At 48.7% G+C, this 26,124-nt stretch overlaps 1 protein-coding gene and 1 long non-coding RNA gene across 3 annotated transcripts; one reads left to right on the top strand and one right to left on the bottom strand.

The window, feature by feature from the left end:
* Positions 1-2,545: 2,545 nt before the first annotated feature.
* Positions 2,546-6,416, bottom strand: LOC310698360. The gene is made up of 3 exons (XR_014521452.1): positions 6,297-6,416; positions 4,150-4,242; positions 2,546-3,062 (listed from the first exon to the last, which is right to left on the bottom strand). It is a non-coding gene; the product is annotated as an uncharacterized lncRNA (long non-coding RNA).
* Positions 6,417-6,557: 141 nt separating this feature from the next.
* CCNB3 (cyclin B3) lies at positions 6,558-25,989 on the top strand. Of its 2 annotated transcripts, none has more exons than XM_083484560.1 (12): positions 6,558-6,682; positions 7,132-7,243; positions 7,985-8,062; positions 8,311-8,417; positions 9,297-9,456; positions 12,050-12,142; positions 12,510-12,602; positions 13,345-13,482; positions 13,924-14,079; positions 20,934-21,083; positions 21,306-21,436; positions 23,387-25,989. In XM_083484560.1, the coding sequence occupies exons 2-12, from the start codon at positions 7,166-7,168 to the stop codon at positions 23,454-23,456; spliced, it is 1,254 nt and encodes a 417-aa protein (XP_083340686.1). In that variant the 5' UTR covers positions 6,558-6,682; positions 7,132-7,165; the 3' UTR covers positions 23,457-25,989. The 2 variants fall into 2 exon arrangements, with proteins under 2 accessions (XP_083340686.1, XP_083340685.1); XM_083484559.1 differs by lacking the exon at positions 6,558-6,682 and adding an exon at positions 6,807-6,955.
* The last annotated feature ends 135 nt before the right edge of the window (positions 25,990-26,124 follow it).

Genomic DNA, 26,124 nt, shown 5'->3' with positions numbered 1-26,124 from the left:
GGTGGAGATGTGGGGAGCAGGGAGAGAGAGTACCTCGTGTAAGGCACCATTGAAAACCACACACACATTTTCACCTGAAAAGCTCTTGCAGCCAATGTGGGCATAGGGTGCCACCCAGTGGAGAGACTCAGGTACTGCAGCTCCCCAAAAGCTGGGACAGGAAGATGCTGTTTTTATCAGGGAGCTCCTAGCAAAATGCTCCCCCACCCCACTCCGCTTTCAGCTACTGGAGGCTGTTCATAAAGCATATTTCACACTTCCATTTGCCCTTATTTCTCTCCACCAAGAATGTGTTAAAAGGGGTGGTTGAGGTGAGGGCAATGAGAGATGCATTTGGTACCAAATTGCCTATTTTTGCTGGTGGGCACTGTGGGGGCCTGCTTACCTCCAGGCAGAAGTGGGGCAGAAGAGGCAGAAGAGGTAAGGCCCACAAAGTAGAGGCCCACAGTAGAGACAAAAGTGCACAGAACAACACAAGGTGGTCCAGGTGGGCAGCTTTAACGGGAGCTGGGCAGACACAGCTTCCACACACACTCCCAAGCTTCAGGGGGTCTGGGCAGCAGCAAAGGAGGAAACTTCACCATCTTTGATTGTGTGTGTGTGTGTGTGTGTTGTGCTTAGAATTTGGTGACTGGGTATGAGTTGACAGGAGGACAATGAGTGAGTAGCATCGGAGCAGAGAAGCCTTCTTCCTTCTTCCCTTCCCTCTGCCCTTCCCTGCTCTCACTTCAGAGCTTCTGGGGGACTTCCAGGCTTGACCCTGGAGGGCTGTGATCTCCTGCACACCCTGGTACAAATCCTGACCTCCTCGAGCCTCTTTGCTCAGCTCACCTGAACAAGAGAGAAGGTGGCCTTGAGCTCCCCCAGGGAAAGGACTTGACAGTTATGCTAGATACAGGGTTGAAAAGCCGCTCCCGTGCCCCTGGTCATGTGTAAGCCCTGGGCCTGGAGACATGGCTGCACCAAGGAAACAGGCTCACGCATTAACTTACCCTTGGAAACCTGGCCTTTTCCTTCTACTCTGTGCAAGAGTTCAGCAGAGGACGCCAGAGTCACGGGTGGCAGCTGTAATTAAAGCAGACAGCCCTGCAATCCGTTAATCCAAATGCTTGCCATTCCCCTCTCCGAGGCGAAGAAGAAAGTTTAAGGGCTGGAGTTAAAAAAGGAAAGTAGAGGAAGTGCCCTCAAACTCCTGCTTTAATCAGATTTTCAGCTAAGCTCTTCTCACTGCCGCCCCCTGTCCCCGGAGGGGGGGAACTTCTGTCCAATGCCAAGGGCAGAGTAGATGCCTACGCTCCTCCTTCTCAGAAGCAGGGGGGCGGGGGAGGTGCCAAGCCCACCAAGCCATCAGGACTGCCTTTGCCAGTGTCATCTGCCCATTGGGCTCCTGGGCAAATCCAGATCATAGGCTCAGCAGAGGAGGCCTGGCAAGAGCAGGGATCTTCACAACGATGTGCTTGCTGCAGTCTTGTGGAAAGGGAGGAGGCTGAGCTGAAGGCCATGGGGACACTTGGCCCAGGGGTTGTGGGCAATTGGCAATCAACCCCTCCCATGGCTCCACTAGCAAAGACACCCCTATGGCTTCGCTGCCTGCCCCCTGGCTCTGCCAATGAATGACACACTGGAGTAAGAGGGCCTGATCCAGCAGGGGCAAATCATTGTCATCACCAGCCTTCTGCATCTGCACTCGCAACAGTCCAAGTGACACCATTGGCCTCTGGCACCCAGCCCTCCTGCCAACCTAGGTGCAGCAGAGATGGGGTTGCCCTGGCGATCTCCTGCACCTTCCTCAACTCCAAAGGCTCGGAGGAGGTGTTGTATGCTGCCACCCTTCCCTTGAGAGCAATCTCAGTGGGCCTGGGAAAGGGCCTATGTAGCTCAGGGGCAGAACACCTGCTTTGCATGCAGAAGGTCCCAGGTTCAGCCCTGGCAGCATCTCTAGGCAGGGCTGAGGATACCACCTGCCTGAAATCCTCATGGGCTATTGTCCGTAATCAGGGGAGGAGACCTATGAAGCAAGATGGACCGATAGCAAGGTTACAGCAAAGCTCCCTGCTATGTTCCAAGTTCCAGCATCAGCAAGCTATTCCATGCCATGTGTGGTTGCTTAAAACAGGCTCCAGAAAGAGGTGTTTACTCATTTGCATGGAATCCCTTCCAGAAGCTGAGCTACAAACAACGAGTCCTCTGTATTCTGCACTTCTGAGTTTACTTTTTAACCCTCAGGAAGGACGATGCCAGAACAGCTTCTACTCTTGATTTTCTCCCTCCCTCCCTCTTTGGGATCATGCCTAGTGAAGAAGGGCAGCCAGGTTTATTTTTACAATTCTGATGTGTTCCTCTTTAAACACGGGCACTGTACCAGCATTGCACACCCAGGAAGTGATGCCACAATCGGGGTGTATAAATAAAAGGGACTTTTGGAAAATGTCACATTGCAAGGAAGCATAAAAACAAGCTTTCAGACTGGAAACAGAACATTTATTTATTTTCTTATTTATTCACACATACCCCACCTTTTTCCCTGACAGGGACTCACCTTTTTCCCTGACAGGGCTTACAGATAAAAATAAGAAAGTTAAAAATGTGGGGGAGGGGAATAATTAAAAAACCAATTAGACATCTATATAATTAAAACTGAATGTATACACATAAAAATCTATTAAAACCATGAAAATAATTCATTAAAACAGAATTGTGGTAGATTGATATACATGCTGGAAGAGTGCCCAAACCTCTTGTACTGGCAATATGCCCAGAGTCTTTATCAGAGTAAGTTAACAGGTAGAAGTACGGGAATGAGAATGAAATATAAAAAGAAACAAAACACGCAGAATCTTTCACTATCAAGCATATTCAAAGGGATCCGTGTTTCTTCTTTAAGTCATTAAGTTTTTAGCCACCCACAGATGTAATTGTTGAGATAAATGTTTCTGCTTTCGACTCCCAGGGATGAGCCATCAATTTAACATCAGTAGCACAGAAACAAATATTCCACTCTCGTTACAGCTTTAAGCTGCACAAGCATCTTTCTCCACCTGCTTTGCACTTGATACAGCTCCCTGCAAAACAGACATTCTCCAAGTACAAAGCTGCACTAAGTTTCATACACAATGCACACAAACAGAGCACTTCATGCACATTAAATGTATATCTTTTACAGGTTGGCCATCTGTGATGGATTTCCCCCGTGATTCCTGCAGGGGGTTGGCCTGGATGACCTTTGGCGGTAACTTCCAATTTTATGATTCTAGGTCACATTGCTATCCACAGTGAGTTTTAAACCCAGTGTGAGGGATGCCCCCGTCATCCCTCTCACTGTGTTTACAATACAGTATTTCCTTAGTCATGCTTCTCCAGTGACAGAAGCGTGGACCAGGCCACTGCTACATAAATCAGCCAGGAAAGAAAACATGCAACCTCAGAACTGTAGAGCTGTGGTGTCAGGAATCTCATCATTGCTGGTCTATGACTGTAGTAAACTGATTGATTGATTGATTGATTGATTGAACCTTATCACTGGGCTTGTAGCTCCTTGTAAAGGGCAAATCTGCACATGAAGTTAATTGCATACAGTACTTGCAACTAAGGAGTCTAACATTAAAAACGTAAATAAGAGGTCTGGGGGAGGGGCTTTTGGACTGGGTGCAGTGGAGGGAGGGGTGAAGTAGGTGCTGTGTCCAGGAATAGCCTCAGGAGATCAATTTTCTTTGGGGCAGGAGCAGGAGGAGAAATGATTTAGCCCCTCCTGGATTGTGGTCCTGATTTACCCTCTACCCATTATACAGTGGTACCTCTGGTTGCGAACAGGATCCGTTCCGGAGGCCCGTTTGCAACATGAAAAGAGCGCAACCCGCAGCGGCGCGTCTGCACACGCACGGGTTGCGATTCGCTGCTTCTGAGCATGCGCGTTACGTCATTTTGCGCTTCTGCGCATGCGCGAGTGGCAAAACCCGGAAGTAAGCCTTTCCGGTACTTCCAGGTCGCTGCGGGACGTAACCTGAAAGAACGTAACATGAAGCGGACGTAACATGAGATATGACTGTATTTGCTATTTAAACTTAAAGGAACAGGCACAGTAGTCAGCTTTATTTGGCAGTGGTTGCTGGTTGGAGGGGCACACACACACACACACACACACACACTTACCATGACGTCTAGGAGCTATTAAAAAGAGTTCCTCTCCATGTATTTTCCCAATGCACTTTTCAAGCCATCCAAGTTAGCGGCCAACATTACGTCCTGTGGAAGCAAGTTTCACAGTTTAACACTGCACTGCATAAAGAAGTCCTTCCTTTGATCTGTCCTGAATCTTCCAACATTCCATTTCATTGGATGTCCCCAAATTCCAGTGTTAAGAAATAGGGAGAAATGCTTTTTCTGTCGACTTTCTCCTGGAAAAACATCCAAATGGGAAAACACCATGGCTCATTCTGCAGCCATAGCTGGGATGGGGTGGGGTGTCTAGCCAGGGTTTCTGCCCTGGGTGAAGCCTCCAGAAGGGCACCATGGAGGCTCTCAGCCTCAGAGGCATAGCTAGGGGGGTAGAGGGGGTGCCACACTGCAGGGGTGGGCACTTACCACAGGGCCTGGCCTGCCACGAGCCACAGAAACTAATATGTGAGAAGGAAATTCTGGAGGGACGATGGAGGGGCGGGAAGTTGAGGAAGAGAATCAGCTGAACTAGATGATCCTTGGGATCCCTTCCACAATTCTATGATTCTGTGATCCCTTCAGAACTTTGAATGTGTTTTAAATAGCTAAGGCTGAGTCATTTTACAGATACAGTGGTACCTCATGTTACAGACCCTTCAGGTTACAGATGCTTCAGGTTACAGACTCCGCTAACCCAGAAATAGTACCTCAGGTTAAGAACTTTGCTTCAGGATGAGAACAGAAATCCCACGGTGGCAGCGCAGTGGCAGCGGGAGGCCCCGTTAGCTAAAGTGGTACCTCAGGTTAAGAACAGTTTCAGGTTAAGAACAGACCAACGGAACGGATTAAGTTCTTAATCAGAGGTACCACTGCAATACATGATCTACACACAGAAAAGTAAGGGGTGTGTGAGCATTTTTCCTGCCAGAGGCAGTTCCATTGCAAGCTCTGTTCAGCCTGGCTGCATTAGGATTGCAATGGAAGGGCACTTTCTACTTTAGACTCGCAAAAAGCACTTCTTTCACCTTAAAGGTAAAGGACCCCTGACCATTACGTCCAGTCATGGCCGACTCTGGGGTTGTGGCGCTCATCTCGCTTTATTGGCCATGGGAGTCGGCGTACAGCTTCTGGGTCACGTGGCCAGCATTCTGATCGGCAAGTCCCAGGCTCTGTGGTTTAACCCACAGCGCCACCCGAGTCCCTCTTTCACCTTAAAGGTACACCTGCCCGTACAGGCCAGTCGTGTCCGACTCTAGGGTTGCGTGCTCATCTCGCTCAAGAGGCCGTGAGCCGGCGCCGTCCGAAGACACTTCCAGGTCACGTGGCCAGCGTGACGAAGCTGCAGCTGGCGAGCCAGCACCAGCGCAGCACACGGAACGCCATTTACCTTCCCGCTATAAAGCGGTACCTATTTATCTACTTGCACTTAGGGGTGCTTTCGAACTGCTAGGTGGGCAGGAGCTGGGACCGATAGAGGGGAGCTCACCCCGCTGCGGGGATTCGAACCGCTGACCATGCGATCAGCAAGTCCTAGGCACTGAGGTTTTACCCACAGCGTAAATTAACTACAAATTTATCATTTCCTAAAATGAGTAATAAAACAAAAATAAAATTGAAATGAATCTTTTTGAAGCTTACTCAGGAGTACATTTACATGTCAATTGAAAGGGTTTGCACAAGGGGTGGGTGGAAAAAAGCCTCAAAGAGGGGTGGGAAAACATTTTAAATGCAAACCAGAGGGTCTTGGATGACCTTATGGAAATATAGTCCTTTAATTATCCTGTGACCAAATAAATCCAATTAAAAACCTGACCACAGATAGACAATTGCTGCACATGGAAGTTCTACTTTTGACAAACAATTTGCTTTTACTGGAAGGGATGCACATTTTCCCTTTGGTCATACAGTCATAATACTTCTTAGGATTCCTTTGTATTCAAATTATATATTGCCTGCTTTTTATGCCCTTTATGAATAAATGTGTTGGGGGGTGTTCGTTTGTTTGTTTGTTATGTGTATGTACGCAAACACGCATCCGGGGAGGGGTGGGGTGCCAAACTGGGTCTTCGACCTGGGTGACAGAAAGTACAGTTTCGACCCTGCCATGTCGCTCCCTGCCCCCGATCCCCGATCCCGCTTACTCTGAGCAAACTCGCTCTCCGTCAAATTCCGCGCCAGTATCCCTTTAAGGCGAAATTGCTCCTGACTTCCCTCTAGCCAATCAGGGAGTGAGTAAGAAAGCGGAGCTCACGCCCGCCCCGTTTCCATTCATCCCCGCCCCACGAAGACGAAGCTCCGCTCATTCCTATTGGTTGCCAGAGCCGGATTTTTTAAAAATTCTAAAATAATCCTGCACGCCCCGCCCACTCTGGATAACGTCCGCAGGCATTTTCGGCTCTCAGATTGGCTGCTGTGGGGGCCAATCGGAGGCCGCCATTCCACCTACGTCGCATGTTTAAAAACGCATTTTTGTGCAGTGGAAGAAGCGAAGCAGCAGCAGCAGCAGCAGCAAAAAAAGCAAAAGCAGGTACGTAACCAGGTGATCTGGTCTGGGTCCCTCGGGAGGTAAGCCTTTCCCCGCTGGATTCCTGTGGGGGCAAGGATCCCCGTCCTGTTTTCACCCTGGGAGTTGGATATGAGTCCGCCCCCACCGCCGCTGCGTCTGGATGCCCAAGGCACGCCTTGCCCTTGCGGCTCTGCGGGCAACCCCCCTTGAACTCTTCAGCGTCCTTCTTGACCACGCATTGTTTCAGGGTGCCCAGCTGTTACCAGGTCTTTCCTCTCGGGACTCCCCTGCCCTGTAAGCCAAGCAGTCGCTCAGCCGCTGTTCCTCGTCCTTGCGCCCGTGGGGCAAAACTAGGTTTGCTGGGCTCTCCGCTCCTGGGCCGGGGGGCGGGGGGGGCGGCAGGAAGTCCCCTCTGGGGTGTTGCCCTCCAAGATGTTAGCATTTCAACCTCCATTCTTCCGCATCCCCAGGTTTCTTTGGGGAGATTGGCTTCTAGTTGCGAAGATGCCACGTCCGCGCAACTTCGTGCCGTCCCAAGTGGACGGAGTAACTGCGGATGCGGATAATGCCGAAGCGGAGCAGGTGAGTTTAGGAGAAGGGAGGCCTGGTCATCCACTCTCCCCACACCCCATGCTGAGGTGCTTTGCCTGTGAAGAACATCCTACCACCCCAACCTCTTGCTTGAGGGCAGGTTGCTGTGTCAAGCGATGTCTGTCTGGGACTGCTCCTGGGCAGCACCCTTCTGGGCCATTTCTGCAGTGTTGTTTTGTATGTGTGTGTTTTAATTGCATCTCTGTCTCACATTTTTCTCCAAGGAGTGCTAGGTGGCGTCCATGGTTCTCTCCTTCCTCATTTAATCCCCACAACAACCCTGTAGGGTAGGATAGCCTGAGAGGCAGGATCTGGACCCTGGTCCCAATCTGACACTAACCATTCTCATATTGCTGGCTATCCATTTGTTGAGAGGGGAAACCTCAGAGGTCTAAAAAGATATCAAACAAGTTCATGGAGTGGTTGTGAGTTATGAAGGGATAGGTAGAACCTCCATGTTCAAAGGCAGTGTACCACTGGTGGGCAGCAGGGGAAGGCTCTTGGCTCAAAGCCTGGCTTGTGGACTTTATGGGGGCAACTGCTTAGGAACACAGGAATGTGCCCTTCTACTGATACCCTTAGCTCTGTTCCAGAGAACTGCACAGCCCTGCCTGCCTGGTCTGTGTCTGCAAGGACAAGGCTTTGGGTTTAGGGGACGGGGTGGTTTGAGGCAGTTCAGGTGAGGGCCTTGTTGAACACAGGCCTGTTTTGGCTAACCTCTCTTTATCTTAGGAGCTGAGCTCTCTGGCAAAGCGACCCCAACCCCTCGGGGCTTGCCGAAAGCGTCCTGCATTTGGGGATATGACCAATGTAAGTATGTGCTCTTCTTCCTGGGGGTAGGGTTGGGGTGACCCACTGCCTGTGTTGTGACGGTGCCATTAGCAACCTGCCTGCCTCTCCACCCCTCTTAACTTGTCTGGGAAGAATGGATCCTTTCCCACTGTTGTCCAGAGCTAAGAATGAATTAGCTGTGGGGCAGCCTTTCTAAAACCAGGAGGTTACAGCCTCCATCAAAGTGGATGTGTGCAGGTAACGACCTCTCTGCCTCTCCCCTGCAGGCCCACACGTCATTACAGAAGCAAGGGAAGAAGGAGGTGGCCAAGAAAGCCTCAGAGATAACAACTCTGCCGCAAGTCACAGAGAGCAACGGACACGTCGTGAAAAAGTGAGATGTTGAGCACATGTTGGGTTGGGGTGCGCCCATCTCCCCTCCCACCACTTCTGGGATCTACCCCTGTGTCATGAAAGCACAAAAAACCCTACTGAGTGGTCTGGAGCTGGTGGCACCTAGCCAGGCATCGAACAAACTGTGGCACCAGCCTCTCACGTGTCAGTGGCTTTTTGCCTATCTCTAACAAGAAGAATGGATCACATTGATGGCTGCATGTACCACCTGCTTAGGAGAGGCTTCTCTCTGCCTCTGCTAGGCTGGTCTATGTTTACTGAAGAATATACAGTGGTGCCTCGCAAGACGAAAATAATCCGTTCTGTGATTCTCTTCGTCTAGCGGTTTTTGCATCTTGCGAAGCAAGCCCATTGACGGATTAGCGCTATTAGCGGCTTTTAGCGGCTTATCGGATCAGCTGATAAGTGGCTTAGCGGCTTAGAAAAAGGGGGGGAAGGGAAAAAACCCGCAGGAACTCGCAAGACATTTTCGTCTTGCGAAGCAAGCCCATAGGAGATTCGTTTTGCGAAGCACCTCCAAAACGGAAAACTCTTTCATCTAGCGAGGCATTCGTCTTGCGGGGCACCACTGTATAGCAGCTTTCCTCCTTGTTCCATCACAGATGCCTACAAATATTGGGGTTTCATTTCCCATCCCCCACAATCTCTTTATTTTCTCAGTTGGAATCATTATCCTATCCAGGTAAGGAAGGGATCAGTGGTTAGAGCACTCGCTGCCCATGCAGAAGGCTCTTTTAATACTGGGAGTCATGCCTGTCCCTCATGGCTAACTGAGGTCCTTGGGGTGAGGCATCCCACCCCAGCCAAGCAGTCCTAATGTCCCATTACAGCTCTGAACTATCCCTCTGTCCCCTTTCAGGTCTCTAAGCAAAGCTGCCTCTGAGGAAGCACCACCAAACTCTGACCAATTTGCTAAGAAGGGTCCAATTCAGGACGAAGAAGAGGAGATGTTCCATTCCCTGACATCGGTGGATCAAATGGCGTCGGCACTGAACCCCACTTGCTCTGAGACAATGGAGGTGTGTCTTGATCAATGGCAACTAGCCACAATGGCTGTGCTCTGCATCCATGGCTGGAGGCAGCAAGAGTTCCAAATACCAGCTTCTGGAAATTGCAGGAGGGGAGAGTGTTGCTCTTGTGCTTTGGTCCTGCCTGAGGGCAAGTGGTTGGTCCTGCCTTTAGGGAAACTGGTTGACCACTGAGAACAGGAACTTAAAACTCAGGACAGAGGTGCTCTTGGTCAGTCAGAAAGCAGAACAGGGAATAGGGGTTCAGCTTGTCCTGGATGGGGTCACACTCCCCCTGAAGATGCAGGCTTGCAGTTTGGGAGTGCTCCAAGACTCAGGTGTCCGGGGTGGACAGGAGTGCATTTGCACTAGTGCATCAGCTGCGCCCATTCCTGGAGAAGTCTGATACGGCTACAGTGACACATGCCTTAGCTATATCCCTTCTGGTCTACTGTAACACTCTATATGGGGCTGCCTTTGAAAAGGGTTCAGGAACTCCAACTGGCTGTTTTAATTCAATTAATGTTCTCAGATGCAGGAACAAAATCTTTTGCATGGTAAATCCATTAAGTCCTGTAGCTTCCAGAATCACAGCTTCAATTTTAACAAAAATCATTTTCAATATTTTCTTCAAATCCTTATGTATCATATTCCAGGCTTTCTTAATAATTTTACATTGCCACCACATATGGTAGCCTCTCATATGCTTTACCGGCCTTTTCTGCTTCATCTCCATCACCGTCAAAACTTCCCAAATCAATTCACACAAGGTATCATTTTTATTATAGACCAACCTTACTTTCCCTTGTATTTTCTTCAAACCTCACACCCCAGCCTTTCCAACCTTAATAGTTTGTGCATTCACCTCTCTAAGTTGTCCCACAGCCTCTGCAGTAATTTAGTATTCTTCCAAACTTGAAAAGCTGCCTAAATTCTTAAATTCTAAAAGCAAGTCAACTACGCTGTTTAGTTTCAGCATTGAAATTTTTGCTTCTGGCATTTGTGGTGGCATTTGTGGTTTAAGATGGGGGCGGGGTGAGTTCTTTCCCCTTATCCCAGCTTCCTTTCAGAGATTAAATTCCAAAACAAAAAGTTCTTTCCCACCAAGGACAGTATTCTTTTAACTTTGTCAGTACGTTGTCAAGGCCATTTAACTAGATTCAGAAAAACAGCCCAGTACATTCAGCCTCCTCCTCCCCCCGCCTTCCACTTTAGTCACAAAAATGAATTTTAGCAGATTTAACAATTATATATCTCCTTCTTAATATCCATTCATATCAAAATAGTTTTGAATTACCAGTATACATAAAACTGATTCATTCTAAAAATTAATTCAGGCCAGTATTTGCAATGAATATTAGAGTCCTTTTTTATTTTCTTAAACAAATCCACAATTATTCTGTTAGGTTAGATGTCTTCAACACTCTGAGGGCTCAAAGACTTCTTTACCAAAGATAGCGTAGGTTTAGAGGATAAGTCCAATCTTTGAGATTGATGTAAGCAAAAGCAACATGCATTCTTTTAGTTCTAATAATTCATTAGTTATCTTCCAAAATGAGTTTCATTCACACTTCACTTGCATATATTTCATGCCTATAGCACCAGTAATGGGAGTGGACTTCTTTTTTTCACTCCCAGTTTTTTGCGAGATTGTCCAAATTTTTCTTCACCTTCCAAGCGGTTCAGTGTCTGGAATGTTGGCAGCTTGTGGCTGGATTCAGTGGTTTTGCATTCCATAGAGCTGCGCTAGTGCTTAGCCCGTCGGCTCCTTTGGCTCCCCCCCCAACTCTCTGTTCCTTTTGGGACGGAGGCAGAGAACGGACAATCTGCGGGGCCTCTGTGAGGCTGCAGGACCCCGAGGCTCCTCTTGGGGTTTTGGAGGGAGGTGCGTCACCCTTGCGCTCTTCCCCTCGCTCTATGAAGCCGAATCTGACGGGGCCATCAGATTCTCAGTCCACTTGCCATTTTGCGGAATGGCAAAATGCAGCTTTCATGGCTTGCAGACATTGATGGATCTACATCAGAACACAGGAAGTTGCCTTATAATGAGTCAAACCATTGGTCCATTCAGCTCAGTATTTTCTACACTGACTGGCAGCAGCTTTCGTGGGTTTCAGGCAGGGGACATTCACAGCCCTATTCTGAAATGCCATTTGGAATTGAACCTTGGCTGCCCCTGAGCTGCTATCCTTTCCTGTCTGCTGGATGGCTTTAGGCATCTGCTCAGAAGCTTGTCACATAGCAAAGGTCATGCAATGGGCCTTGTGGCTCTGTGCACTCCACACCTCTGTGCAGTTCTGCCTGCATCCAGAGCCCGTGGACTTCCCCTGCATTTAAGCCCATGTCTACAGACCCAGCTGCAAGTTACTGCAATTAGAAGCCCACCAGTCCCACACTGCTATGAGCACTTAGGGGGGAAGACTGATGAAGGGCTGTAGCTCAGGAGTAGAGCTCCTGTGTACATCCAAAGGGTAGAGCTGAACTAAGTTCTCTGAAGCTGGTTTTATTTCCTCTAAGTAGAAAATAAAGCAGTTTGAGGCCTGGAATGTGTTTCTCTCTCCCTCTCTCTGTTTCTATATTTATACACTCATACTTTGATGTGCAGGTCGTGCCAGTCGACAACAATGGGCAGCCGGGTGACCCTTACGCCAACTGTGAATATGCCTTGGACATCTTTATGTACATGCGGGAACGTGAGGTAGTGTGGGGATGAGCGCTGGGGGGGGGGGTCAGTGTGCTTTCCTTACTCCACAGCTCAGCCCCCTGGAGCAAAGGAAGCTGACTGGGGGGTGCATGAGTTGAAACTGCCAATATTGGGGAGGTTATACCATCAAAGGCAGTGTGCCTCTGCGTAATTCCAGTTTCTGCGAATCCAAAAAGAAGCCATAGTCGGTGCAAATTCTGGCACCACCCATGTGCCAATTGCTTTGACTTTTTGCTTGGTCCTAGAACAAGGGCTGTTCTTTGGTAGTCCTCTTCCCTGTGGAAGTTTTGAGTGGCTGCTGGGGGGTGGGCAGGGGCACCTTGCTGGCACAGCTCCTTCTCACCTATTCTCTCCTTTGCAGGAGAGGTACTTGCTCCCAGACTACATGAAGGATCAGCCTGACATCACCACAGAAATGCGGGCCATCTTGGTGGACTGGATGGTGGAAGTGCAGGTGGGTGTCAGAATGGTAGAGTTAGAAGGGTTCTCCAAGAGCCCTCTAGTCATAGTTTAGGGAAGTTTTTAATATTTAATGCCGTATTGTTTTTAACACTTGATTGGGAGCCGCCCAGAGTGGCTGGGGAAACTCAGCCAGATGGGCGGGGTATAAATAATAAATTATTATAAGTCCAACCCCCTACAATGCTGCCTATGTAGGTGGCATCCATCCACCCATCCAAGTGACACAATTCATGTCCCCCTGCTTGTGACAGCCTAGTTGGGCAAGGAAGAAAGCTGTAGGTGGACTGTTAGCAATGAAGGAAATAGCAAAAGGTCTGCTTGGGACTCAGTGATTCATTTTCCATGGAGGGAGTTGTCCACAGCTGCAGTGTAGGATGGAAGCCAGTCCATCCTCTGGCACTCTTCCTGCAACATTGTCCGTTGACCCTGAAGTTCTTGGTCATTGGATTGGAGCACTGCAATGTGGAGCAGAAGGTGGGAGCAAGTTCAAATCCTGTTCCTGGTGGAAACTATGCAGGGGGTGGCAGCTCAGGGGCATGGCTCTTTTCTGCCCAAGAGCCATGCTGGGTATAAACCAGCTACCTGCTTTTGTTTTTTGCCTCTTGGCATCCTGGCAGGACCAGCTTGCCTTTAAAAATAACACAGCCCTCAAGTTTCTATCCTTTAGGACTTCAGTTAGGGTTAGGAAGTCTTTGAGCAATGTGTAACCTGGCTTATTTTGCCTCCCTCTTCAGGAGAACTTTGAGCTCAATCATGAGACGCTTTACTTGGCGGTCAAGCTGTTGGACCACTTTTTGGCGAAAGAGACCACCATGCGAGACAGACTGCAGCTCATTGGCTCCACAGCCATCCTCATTGCCTCCAAGTTTGAGGTTAGCCCAATCAGCAAGCCACTATGATGCATGCCTTAGTCACCTCCCTTCTGAACTACTGTAGCATGCCCACTGTAGGGCTGCCTTAGAAAAGTGCTTGGAAACATCAGCTAGCCCATATTGGGGATGCGGGATGGGGCCTTCTTGGTGGTGGCTCCTCTCAGACAACTTAGAAGCTCTGTCCCTAGAGAAGCCGGACTGGCTCCTTCCTTGCTGTCCTTCCACAGGCAGGTGAAGACCTTCTTGTTCCAACAAGCTTTGGGGAACTGACTGCTTTTAAGGAAAGGACCGGCACTGTGTTGGTTTTTTGTAGAGTTTTAATATATTTTTTGAGTGTGTGTGTGTAGTTCTATCAGTGTTTAGTCGTTTTTTAATGAGTGTTTAAAGGATGTAGCAGGAACCACTCCTTCCCCACTCAATCCTTCCTCTCTCTCCCTGCAGGAGCGCTGCCCACCCTGCGTGGATGACTTTCTGTACATCTGTGATGATGCATACGATAGAAAGGTGCTCCTCTGCGCTGAAAAGAGTATCTTGATAGCGCTCAAGTATGACATCAACATCCCCATCGCTTACCGCTTCCTCCGGCAATATGCCAAGGTCAGTAGCAACCCTCTGGTTTGGCCCCTGTGTTTGTGAAACGTTACCTGGGCCTTTTCTTGTCGGCTAGGCCATCATCAGAAGATCCTAGGTTCAATTCTCAGTGGCATCTCCTGGTAGGGGTATGAATGTCCCCTGCCTGAAGCCCAGGAGAGCTGCTGCCAGTCAGTGCAGGTAGTACTGAGCTAGATAGACCGATGGTCTGGCTCGTAAGGCAGCTTCCTATATGAGGCTCATAACAGCGACTGACACAAAAGGTGTATTTGCTGTTAGGATCCCATTTGGATTTGAATGATCTGAGTCCTCCTTTGAGATAGATAGATAGTTTTCTCAATGTATTTTTATTTTAAAAATTCTTGGTTACAAAAGTATGAGCAGTGTCTTTCATTTGTTGAGACATTAGTGTTACATTAGGAAGAAAAGAGAAAGAGGTGGAGGGGGGGAATGGAGAGTTGGGGTGGGGTCGGGTGGCGGTGTTTCTATTTTACTTAATGTATGTGTGTGGGTTTGTGTTAGCTTCGCTTGTGCAGGTTCTCTGCTATTCGCTTATGTTCCTTTGGTTGTGAGAGAAGTTGGGGTTGGCCTAGGGTGTGGTTGTTCATTTGTGATTGGCTGTGGTGATCTTCATTTTCATGTGTGAGTGGGTGGGTGTTTTGGATCAGGTTAGCCATATTGATTTGTATGCTGTTGGTGGATTTTTGTCGTTGTCTTGTTGGGCTGTGTATGTGATAAAGGGGAGCCATACCGGGGTGAAGGCATCTTCTTCTATTTGTCCCCGTGTCAGTTTCAGTTTATTGGTTAATTTTTCTAGTAGGGCTGTTTCCCACACTATTTGGTACCATTGGTCCATGCTTACTCCTGACAGGTCTCTCCAGTGTCTGGTTATGGTGTTTCTGGCTGCTGAAAGTAGGTGGGTTATGAGTTCTTTGTGGTGTAAATGGGCATTATTGTCTTGGAAGATGTTTAGTAGGGCCAATTCTGGGGTGATTTCTAAGACTTGCTTAGTTATCTTACATATTTGTCGTATGGCTGTTGTCCAGCATTTAGGTGAGGTTCCTGGGCATATTAGCACTAGTTTTCTTGGTACCACCTATAGGTGAGCTTCAGAGTGAGTTCTTTCCTTTTCGTTGATATGGATTTAAAGGGGGGTTTAGACCATATTCTGCTCCACTGGGTGGGGTTAATCTCATAGCCTATGTCGTCCTCCCATTGTTTTTTAACTGCGACTGGGGGTTCGTGGGATTTTGGAGTGGTATTTTGTATATTGCGGATACCATCCCTTTGCCGTGTCCCTTTGTTGTTAGGGCAGGAGGTTTCCAAAGGTTGTCGGGGGCCTAGTTGCTGCTGATTTTACTACTGGATTGTTTAAGAGGGCATGTAATTGGTGGTGTGTTAACCAGGGCATTTGGGTGTCTTCAAGTTTGTCCTGTATTTCTTGTGTTGACAAAGGCTTGTTATTTTTATAGAAGTCTATTAAGCGATATAAGCCTTTGGTTTGCCAGGTTTTTATCTGGAGGTTTTGTGCTGTGTGGTGGAATAATGGGTGGTGTGCCAGGGGAATTAGTGGGGATGGGGTTGGGGATAGTTTGCCTATTTCTGCTTTCCATGCTTTGAGCATGGTCTGTGTGTACCTGTTAAGTGTTGTGGGAATTTTCCTTAGTTTGTTTGGGAGGAGTGGGTATGCTGTGGTGCAGGTATTTTCAATTGTGTCCCTCTCTAGGTGTATCCATTGTTTTGTCTCATCTTATATGGGATTATATGGCGTATTTGGTTGGCAGTGTAATATGCATCTATGTTGGGGATTCTCCATCCTTCTGAGGAGGGGAGGTGCAGTTATTTGGGGCTTATTCTTGGTTTTTTATGTGAGAATATAAATGAGTGTAGTTTTTGTCTGCCATTTGTGGAGTTGGGTTGGGGGAATCCAGATTGGCAGGGTTTGGAATAGGTAGGTTAGTTTTGGGAGGGTGATCATTTTGATCATGGCTATTTTGTCTGAGAGAGTGAATTTCATGTTGTTCCATCTCTTTAGCTCTTTGTTAATTGTCACCACAGGGGCTTGTAGTTGTGGAGGTATAATTTACAGTGGTACCTCGCAAGACGAATGCCTCGCAAGACTGAAAACTCGCTAGATGAAAGAGTTTTTCGTTTTTGAGCTGCTTCGCAAGACGAATTTCCCTATGGGCTTGCTTCACAAGACGAAAACGTCTTGCAAGTTTGTTTCCTTTTTCTTAACATCGTTAATACAGTTGCGACTTGACTTCGAGGAGCAACTCATAGAACGCAGTGTACATAGTAGCCTTTTTTGAGGTTTTTAAAGACTTTGGTGATTTTTGAAGCTTTTCCAAAACTTCTTTTGCAGCCATTTGGTAAGTTAAGCTTTTAAAACTTTTTTGGGGGGTTTTGGATTTTGGGTTGGGGTGTTTGGAATTCAAGGACTTGGTGTTGGGAAGGGGTTTGCAAGAATCTGGAAGCTTGCGGTTTTTTTCTGCATTTTTATGATTTTCTGTGACCATTGGGCCACTCTGCTGTTTTTTTAAAAAAATTCTGGATTTGAATTTCTGTGTGCTGGGTGGCTGGGGGAACAGTTGGGGAGGGGTTTGCAAGAATCTGGAAGCTTGTTTTTTTCCCTGCATTTTTATGATTTTCTGTGACCATTGGGCCACTTTGCTGTTTTTTTAAAAAAATCCTGGATTTGAATTTCTGTGTGCTGGGTGGCTGGGGGAACAGTTGGGGAGGGGTTTGCAAGAATCTGGAAGCTTGTGGGTTTTTTTCCTGCATTTTTATGATTTTCTGTGACCATTGGGCCACTCTGCTGTTTTTTAAAAAAAAATTCTGGGTTTGAATTTTGAAATGCTCTTTACAGTATGTGTGACTTTAAAGAGCACTTAATAAACTCTTGTTGTACCAAATTTGGCTTTGTTTGGACTTTTTTTGACCATAGGAACGCATTAATTGATTTTCAGTGCATTCCTATGGGAAACCGTGCTTCGCAAGACGAAAAATTCGCTAGATGAAAAAATTCGTGGAACAAATTAATTTCGTCTTGTGAGGCACCACTGTATTGAGGTTTCTGGTTATTTGTACCCCAAGGCCTCTGAACTTGGTGTAGTTTTATCTTGGTGGCGTTGGTGAGTTCTTTTTGGGTGTGAGGAGGGGTACTGAAGCACATAGCTTCTGACTTTGCAAAATTTACCTGTAGGCCCGATACTGTTGCAAATGTGTTGAGTTCCTGATTAGGGATGTTGCTGTGCTTATGGCGTCTGGTGTTGGGACCATTAGGTCGTCTGCGAAGAGCCCTAATTTATAGGTTCTGCCTTTTATTTCCACTCCCTTGATGTCTGTGGCTGCTCAGATTTGGATTACTAAAGGTTCCAGGGCCAGGATAAATAAGAAGGGAGACAATGGGCATCCTTGTTTTGTGCCTCTTTGGATTGCTATACAGTGGTACCTCGGGTTACATACACTTCAGGTTACATATGCTTCAGGTTACAGACTCCACTAACCCAGAAATAGTACCTCGGGTTAAGAAAAAAACAAAAGAAGAATTTTGCTTCAGGGTGAGATCAGAAATTGTGCTCTGGCGGCGCGGTGACAGTGGGAGGCCCCATTAGCTAAAGTGGTGCTTCAGGTTAAGAACAGTTTCAGGTTAAGAACGGACCTCCGGAACGAATTAAGCACTTACCGTATTTTTCGCCCCATAAGACGCACCGGCCCATAAGACGCACCTAGATTTTTTGGGGGGAAATAAAGGAAAAAAAATTTATTTCCCCCCCAGGTGTGCTGCGCTACACCAGGAGCTTGGGGCGTGCGGAGCTCAGCGCGCCCCAAGCTTCTGCGTGCCGGCAAGCAGTCCGCTAGCCCTGGGAGAGCCGCGGGGCTCTCCCAGGGCTAGCGGATCGCTGCGCTATACCAGGAGCTTGGGGCGTGCTGAGCTCAGGAGGTCCCACCGGGTGTGCGAGGCTTGGGGTGGCAGCGGACTGCTTGCGCGCACCTAGAAGCTTGGGGCGTGCTGAGCTCAGCGCGCCCCAAGCTTCTAGGTGCGCGCAAGCAGTCCGCTGCCGCCCCAAGCCTCGCGCACCCGGCAGGATCGCTGCGCTACACCAGGAGCTTGGGGCCTGCTGAGCTCAGCGCGCCCCAAGCTTCTGCGTGCGCGCAAGCAGTCCGCTAGTCTTAGGAGAGCCGCGGGGCTCTCCCAGGGCTAGCGGATTGCTGCGCTACACCAGGAGCTTGGGGCGTGCTGAGCTCAGCGCGCCCCAAGCTTCTAGGTGCGCGCAAGCAGTCCGCTGCCGCCCCAAGCCTCGCGCACCCGGTGGGACCTCCTGCCGGGTGTGCAAGGCTTGCAGACACTCGCCCGAAGCAGGGGGAGCCCTCCCGAGGGCTCCCCGTGCTTCGGGCGACAGGCTGCCGCCCCAAGCCTCGCGCACCCGGTGGGACCTCCTGCCGGGCGCGCGAGGCTTGCAGGCATTCGCCCCATAAGACGCACCCCGATTTCCTCTTCATTTTTGGAGAGGAAAATGTGCGTCTTATGGGGCGAAAAATACGGTAACCCAAGATACCACTGTATTATTAGAGTCCATATTGTTAGTTCTGCATTTTGCTGAGGCTTGGGAGTATATTTTGTAGGAAGTTGGGGCCAAACTTCATGTTAATTAAGTCTGAGCAATCAAAGGCTTTGAGGATGTCTAGCAACATAACTGTCTGTGGGAGTTTAGTTGCCTTGCTGTGTTCAATCACGTTCAGTAATTTTCTGATGGGGTCTGTTATATTGCGGCCAGGGATAAAGCCAGTCTGGTCTGGAACTATTAACTTGTGTAGGAAGATTTTTAGGTGGTTGGCCAAGATTGATGTGAATATCTTGTAGTCTTAGTTTATTAATAAGATTGGGCGATATAATTCCACTTTGAGACTGTCTTTCAGAGGTTTTGGGATGGAGACTATTTTGGATTACGTCCAGGTTTAAAAACTAAAAGGGACTAAACAAATCTGTACCCCTTTCTTTTCAAAAAATAGAAATGAGGGTAGAAATAGAAAATGAGATAAAAATAAAAACGAAATGCAGAAAATGGGGGAAAATAAATTAGAGGGGCAGATTGGGTTGGAGTGGCAATCCCAGGGAGCGGCCTGCAATGGATCAGAGCTCTCTTCTGGGCACCACCATTTTTATTTTTAAAGGAAAGGTTTGAGGTAGAAATAAAAATAAAGATAAAGTTGTTTTTTTAAATAAATGTAAAAATAAAAATTGAGGGGTGGGAAAAGTGGGGAAGAAAAAGGGGGTTGTCTTTAAAAGGAGAGAGAGAGAGAATACTAAGGGGGGAATTAAAAATATTTCAAAATAGATTAAAAATAGTGATGATAGTATTTTTAAAGAAAGGGTATTTTTTCCCTTTCTCAGCGGAAGGGTGGTGACCACGCAGCACTCTCTTTGTGTGGTTTCCCTCCGGCTCCCTGCCTGTTCTTAGCGTGCCAGCCGCCTGGGAGGTAGGCTTCAGTCGGGCCTGGGTTCAGCCACGTGTTCCTTCACGGCCTCCCTTGCCTTCCCGGCTCTCTCCTCTTCTTTCTTCAGTGGCGGTGGTGGTGGTGGTGGTAGCAAGGTCGGGGCTCCTTTCTCCCTTCCTCCTCCCCCCCCCCCTTGTCGCTTTGGCTCCGAGGCCCCTCCAGCCTTGGCGCTCCGCTGGGTTGTTGTGGAGGAGGGAGGCTGCGGCTCCTTCAGTAGGCAGGCTGGATGCCCCCGGTTTCCACACTGGTGTCGGTGGAGGCAGAAGCGGTGGGGCCTGGGCTCCTTTCTCTCCTTCCCCTCCTGTTTCCGCACTGGCTCCAAGGTCCATGTGACCTCGGGAGCTCCAGATGGCCAGGTGCTCTTGGTCCCGGCTCGGTCAAGGTTGCTGGGGGGGGGGCTGCGGTTTGCTCTGGGCACCCCCGGTTCCTCTCCCCTCTGCCTTCTGAGTCCTCCTTTGGTGAATCACCCCTCCTTCCATGGGTGGGATGTTTTAAAAAATATTAGTGGGTTTTAGGTTTTGTTGGCTTCGCACTGGTTTTAAGGTAAGTCACTTTGAGTTACTTTTCTTTAAAAAGTAAAAATAAAGTGACAAGTTTAAATAATAATAATGATGATGATGATGATGATGATGATGATGGCCTTAGTTTGTCTTGGGTGGTTTCTTTCTGTCTTTGATCAGGGTGCTAGAATCTGTGAGGGAAAGGAATTTGGCTTCTGTGGCTGCTAGAGCTGGCAAGTCTTGTTCCTCCAGCGCACAGGCTGGAGAGATCCACCTCAGGCAGCCTCCTAGTTGGGAGCACATGAAGGGTTATCTAAGCCCCACAGGTTGCTGTGAATCTAGCCTATACAGGCCATAGCTCAGTGGTGGAGTGTCTGCTTTGCATGCAGAGGTTCCCTGGTTCAATCCCCGCTAGCATCTGGTAGGGTAAGTGTAAGCAGTACACTGTAAGCAGTACTGTGTTAGACTGAGGGTCAGCATAAGGCAGTTTCCTGTTCCATGGCTCATAACAGTGACAGCTACCAAAGGCACATTTGATAGTCCCTTCTGATTGCTGCAGACTCTTTGCTGCAGACTACTGCATAGCTGTCAACTTACAGATTAGAAAATAAGGGACCAGCAGCCTCGAAAATAAGGGACCAGCAGCCAAAATAAGGTATTTTCCGGGCACAGGTATGTTCAGCTTCTGAGCCCCCTCCAAGCCAGAGGCAGAAAGCCCAGCCAGCAGCCAAACGAAGCCTCATCTGTAAGGGACAGCAGCGGGACATGGCGCTGGGATAAGGGACTGTCCCGCCAAATAAGGGACGCTGGACCTCTTCTCACAATGGCTTCCTCCTTTCTCACTCTCCATCTCTGCAGTGCGCACAGGTCAACATGGAGACTCTGACGCTGGCTCGCTTCATCTGCGAGCTCACCCTACAGGATTACGACTTCGTACAGGAAAGCGCCTCTCAGCTGGCTTCCGCCTGCCTTTTTTTGGCACTCAGGATGAAAGAGCTCGGGGGCTGGGTGAGTGGGTGGCCTTGGAGCAGTGGCAGGGAGGGCAGGGCCTTGCAGCTGATGGCTCCTGAACCTGGCAAAGAGGCTGAGGCCCTCAAAGCAGGGCTCCCTTTGGGTGGGACAGCCAGAACCAAGTCACAAAGCTGCTAGAGGAGCCTCCGGTTGTGTGAATCCTCAGGCATATCAGGGTAGGGCAAAGAGGCCCCTTACTCACTCACTCTCTTCCAACAGGGTCCCACACTAGAACGTTACAGTGGCTACAAAGATAAAGAGCTTTACCCTCTGGTGAAGAAACTCAACTTCATGCTGATCTACAAGCACGATGAACGACTCAATACTGTGCACAGCAAGTACTCCCACCGGTAGGGCTTTTTCTTTCTGCCCCCTGAGCTGCAAAAAAAAAAATCTGTGCTTAAGCAGAATCCTTACTTGGCTACTCTCAGTGCTGGCAACCAGGGCAATTATCCCACTTTTGCCTTGTCTCCAAGGAAGGAGAACTGTTGGAGGAAGGAGGATGGGCCTGGAAAATGTAGAAATATTGATATTGTACACGTCACCTTTTCTGATAGGGCCTCAAGGCAGCTTACAGCTTAAAAAAAGAAGCTAAAAACATGGAGGTGTGTGTTTGGGGGGAATTGTTAGAAAACAACTAAACAATAATAGGATTAAAACTAGATAGATGTATAAAATATGTACGCCCTTTCCTTAAAAGCAGTGAGTTCCCCAAAGCTTGTTGGAACAAAGAAGTCTTCACCTGCCAGTAGAAGGAGAGCAAGGAGGGAACCAGTCTGGCTTCTCTAGGGAGGGAGTGTCACAAAACTGTGGTGACTTTGTTCTTTTAAAATCTGGAGAGACAAGTGATATTCCGTGTTCTATAGGACTTTTAGTAAGACACGTTGGAGACCAGATCTGGGTTTACACACCTTTCATGTAACATTTATTTCATATAATCAAGCATACATGAATATATTGGTACCAAGAGGTTCAAAAACACACACATTCATCCATACTCACACGGCCCTTCATTTAGGTTATTCATGCCTTCGCAAGAGCTGTGGGTTTTGGGTTGTAGCGATTGTCCCACCAACACTGAGGGCATTCAAAGCGGTCCTTTTTATAGTCTTTTTTCCCATTGCCATCCATGGGTTGTCTGCAGAAGGGCTGTCTCTACTGCTCATCTCCTGTTCTCCCCCTGGACCATCATCAAAAAAATCCTTCTCAGTCATACTTCAGAGCAGGCAGACAGTATGTTCCGGATCTTTATCTCATGGCCCACTGCCAGTTCCTCCCTGCTTTTGTTTGAGGCTTTTTGCTTTCAGTAAACAACACCGTCATACATTCTTCTTTGATAAAACTAGTTTCTCGCTTCGCTTGCCGGCATTATCATGCTCTGCAAATTCTCCATTTTCTTTTGGGCCTAACATACTACACACTCATCACAGGAGACAACTCCCTAAGGTGTCTGGGAGCAGCCACCACCAAGAAGGCCCTCTCCCACACTAAGCATGCCTGGGCGGGTTGTGGGATGGAGAGAAGGGCCTCCTCTGAAGATCTCAGAGCCCAGGCAGGTTCATATGAGGGAATACAGTCTTTCAAATAACCTGTGAGCTAAGCTGTGAAATACTGGAGCTGGCTCAGTAACCTACCGTATTTTTCGCTCTATAGGATGCACCCAACCATAGGACGCACCTTGTTTTAGAGGGGGGAGAACAAGAAAAAAAATTCTCCGCCTCTCTGCTCAGCACCCCTTCAGCCAAGCGGCAGGAGAAACGGAGTCCCTTCCATTTCTCCTCCCACTTCGCTGAAGGGGTGCTGTGCAGCTCTCCCTCTCTGCTGAAGCCAGGAGAGTCTTGCTCTCCCAGCTTCAGCAAAAGGAACCTGAAGCCTCCGGAGCACAGCAGGAACTCACGCTGCGCTCCGAAGGCTTCAGGCGACAATCCCTGAAGCCTGGAGAGCAAGAGGAGTTGGTGCACACTGATCCCTCTCACTCTCCAGGCTTCAGCGAAAGCAACGCGAAGCCTCCGGAGCACGGAGGGAGTGCTCCTTCTGCGCTTCGGAGGCTTCGCGTTGCTATCACTGAAGCCAAGAAGCCTGCATTCACTCCATTGGACGCACACACATTTCCCCTCAATTTTTGTAGGGGAAAAGTGCGTCCCATAGAGCGAAAAATACGGTACTCAAAAATGTGGCTGTAAAAAAAACAAACTTGGAAGGTGAAGTTCCTTCTCAATTCTAAAGCTGGAACTTCAAGTTTTAAGGGTTGAAACTGCTGCTGTGACCTTCTAGCAGTTCTCTCTCTCTCTACCTTACAGGGTCTTCTTTGAGGTGGCCAAGATACCCCCCATCAACATGCGGAAGCTGGAGGAAGCCTTGCAGAGCTAGCTCTTCCTTGGCAGGACCCAAGGAGGCGCCTTGGACGTTCTCGTACTGAGGTGCTGCAATGCTGCTTCACTGTAGATGACCTGTAAATAGACATGTACTATTAGCCCTGGAGAACCCCTACTCTTTTTGTAACATAAATAGCAATTTAAAAAAATATATTTAAAAATGTATGGTGGGTAGTGGGGGAAAATAAAACAAATCACTTTTGCTAAAGATCAGGTTTTGTAGGAAAAGACAGAAGTTAATAAAGTGTATTCAAATGCACCTTGTTAGCAGCCTTCTGTGGGCTTGTGGCACCCCTTTCTCAGCAGAGACCAATGGGTGGTCCCATATTTGGGGTGAGGGTACACGCATGCAGAGTGTCAGTTGAATAGGACCAGGTCCTGGAAAATAGATTTTGGGGAGCTCTCATCCTCCCTACTCTTCTCGCCAGGCTGCTTGGACCTGTTGAGAGTTGGGAGTCTAAAGGGCTACAGGTTTCCCTATGAGCCTCTCAGCTCAAGACACTTCCTGCTATTTTGCCTGTCTGCCTTCTGGGCTACTGTGCAGCTCCATCAACAAGAGCCTGTGGCCTGTCCTGCTTCTTCCTGCAAGTGATGGAGCCTGGCTTCACTTGCCCACCCAGCGCAGCATGTCCCTGATCACCTGCATAGCCTGGTGGGATTGCAGAGAGACTATTGACTGGGGATCTTGCTACCTTCTAGCTGCTGTGAAACTGCAGCTCCCTTCAGCTTCAATAGCCATGCTCTCACACATCTCCTGTCAAACACTGCAATGTTTTGAGGCCTGGGACAATTTAGCAACAGAGCCAATTATTTGGAAGCAGGCTGGTCTCTCCTTGACTACAGGTATCCAAGTACAGGCTAGGCCAGGGGTAGGCAACCTATGGCCCGGAGGCTGGATGCGGCCCAATTGCCTTCTAAATCTGGCCCGCGGATGGTCCGGGAATCAGCTTGTTTTTACATGAGTAGAATGTGTGCTTTTATTTAAAATGCATCTGGGTTATTTGTGGGGCATAGGAATTCGTTCATTTCCCCCCCTTCAAAATATAGTCCAGCCCACCATATGGTCTGAGGGACAGTGGACCGGCCCACAGCTGAAAAAGGTTGCTGACCCCTGGGCTAGGCAGTCAATTGCCGGGGCTGTTTCAGCGCCTTCCTTTCCCAATGTCAGCAGCCAGGGGTGGAGATTTGCCATCTCTCACAGAGCCCTTTCTTTAGTTCTCCTTACACGTCACCAGAGGCCAGAGGTTTTCAAGCTTATTGAGTCCACGGCTCCCTTGGACAACTATATTCTTTCTGCAGCACCGCTGTGAGGCTCAGGAGCCATTATTATGTCACCCCTTGCCTGCAGAGCCGGCAGCCCCTCACCCTCCCTTGTGGAGTGTTCCCTCGGCCTCCTCTCCTTGGGAGTCCTCGCAGCTGCCGCTCCTGGTCTCTGAGGTGCGCCCCCTGCCCCAAAGAGAGATGCCTCCTCACAGGGACCTGGGAAGCACCCCTGGCCAGCCCCAGAGGCACCATTCTCCTGGGGAGCATGTAGCCAGGGCTGCTGCAACAAAACAGCTGTGCAAGCCTTTGGGAGGCAGAGACATGAGAGGTCATCAGAGGAGGGAGAGAAGGAAATAGGGACAGAGACCAGTGTTGCCTGCGGCACCCCTGACCATCATTCAAGGTACCCCATGGTGCCGTGGCACACTGGCTGAAAACCACTGGCATAGGTCATCACCCTTGCCAGGAAGCTGATCTGGTATGATTAAATTTTAGCACTTGATGGACGCAGGGATTAAAGAGGTCTGGCACACACAAACTAGGCTTGTAGCACTTTATTCCCTTCTGCTTTTGAGAATGCCTCTTTCCCGCTAAAAAGTGGACTAAGACTCACCACCAATGTCTCCTGTTACTTTCCAGGGGCAAAAAAAGCCAGCAAGCCTGCCTGGATCACCATCTCTGTTGTAGTCCAGGGAAATAAGCTTCTGCAGGTTACCCAGTTCCTCTTAAGAATGGATGACTGGTGCCATCTAGTGGACATTTGAGAGCTTTTGCAATCCTTAGCTGACTGTGCTCGTGATGTGCTGAAAGCCTTTACCCAGGGAGTCCAGCAGTTGTCATGGAGAGCAAGGAAGCATTTGCAACCCTGCCCCCCCAGGGCCTGGTTGTTGGTGCTGCCCTTTAAAGCCCTAAGTGGCCTAGGCCCAGGATACCTGCAGGAACTTCTCCACCATCGTTCAGCCCAGACACTGAGGTCCTCCTCTGAGGGTCTCCTGCTGGTTCACTCACCATGAGAAGCAAAATTACAGGAAATCAGGCGTAGGGCCTTCTCAGTAGTGGCCTTCTTCCCTGTGTAACGCCCTCCCTTCAGATGTCAAGGAGATAAAGAATTACATCTGAAGGCAGTCCTGTATCGGGAGGTTTTTAATGCTTGATGCTTTTATTATGTTTTTTTATTATGTATTTAGATATGCTGTAAGCTGCCCAGAATGGTTGAAGAAACCCAGCCAGATGGGTGGGGTATAAATAATAAAATTATTCTTCTTCTTATTGTTGTTGTTGTTGTTTGTTGGCGGCTGAGGAGATACAGAATTACGGGGCAGCATTTGCTGGATGAATCCCTTTAAGAAGGGCCTCTGCAGCTCAGTGGCAGAGGCCCTTCTTGGCATGCAAAAGGTCCT

The sequence above is a fragment of the Podarcis liolepis genome (genome assembly GCF_965112155.1).
Source record: "Podarcis liolepis genome assembly, chromosome: Z".
Classification (NCBI taxonomy): Eukaryota; Metazoa; Chordata; class Lepidosauria; order Squamata; family Lacertidae; genus Podarcis; species Podarcis liolepis.
This window is presented reverse-complemented; position numbering and strand designations above follow the sequence as displayed.

Coding starts and splice junctions, on each gene's coding strand:
- CCNB3 (XM_083484559.1), top strand. CDS start 6,822: ATGCCCAAGGCACGCCTTGCCCTTGCGGCTCTGCGGGCAACCCCCCTT. Junction 8,063..8,310: donor CATTTGGGGATATGACCAAT/GTAAGTATGTGC, acceptor TCTCCCCTGCAG/GCCCACACGTCATTACAGAA. Junction 8,418..9,296: donor AACGGACACGTCGTGAAAAA/GTGAGATGTTGA, acceptor GTCCCCTTTCAG/GTCTCTAAGCAAAGCTGCCT.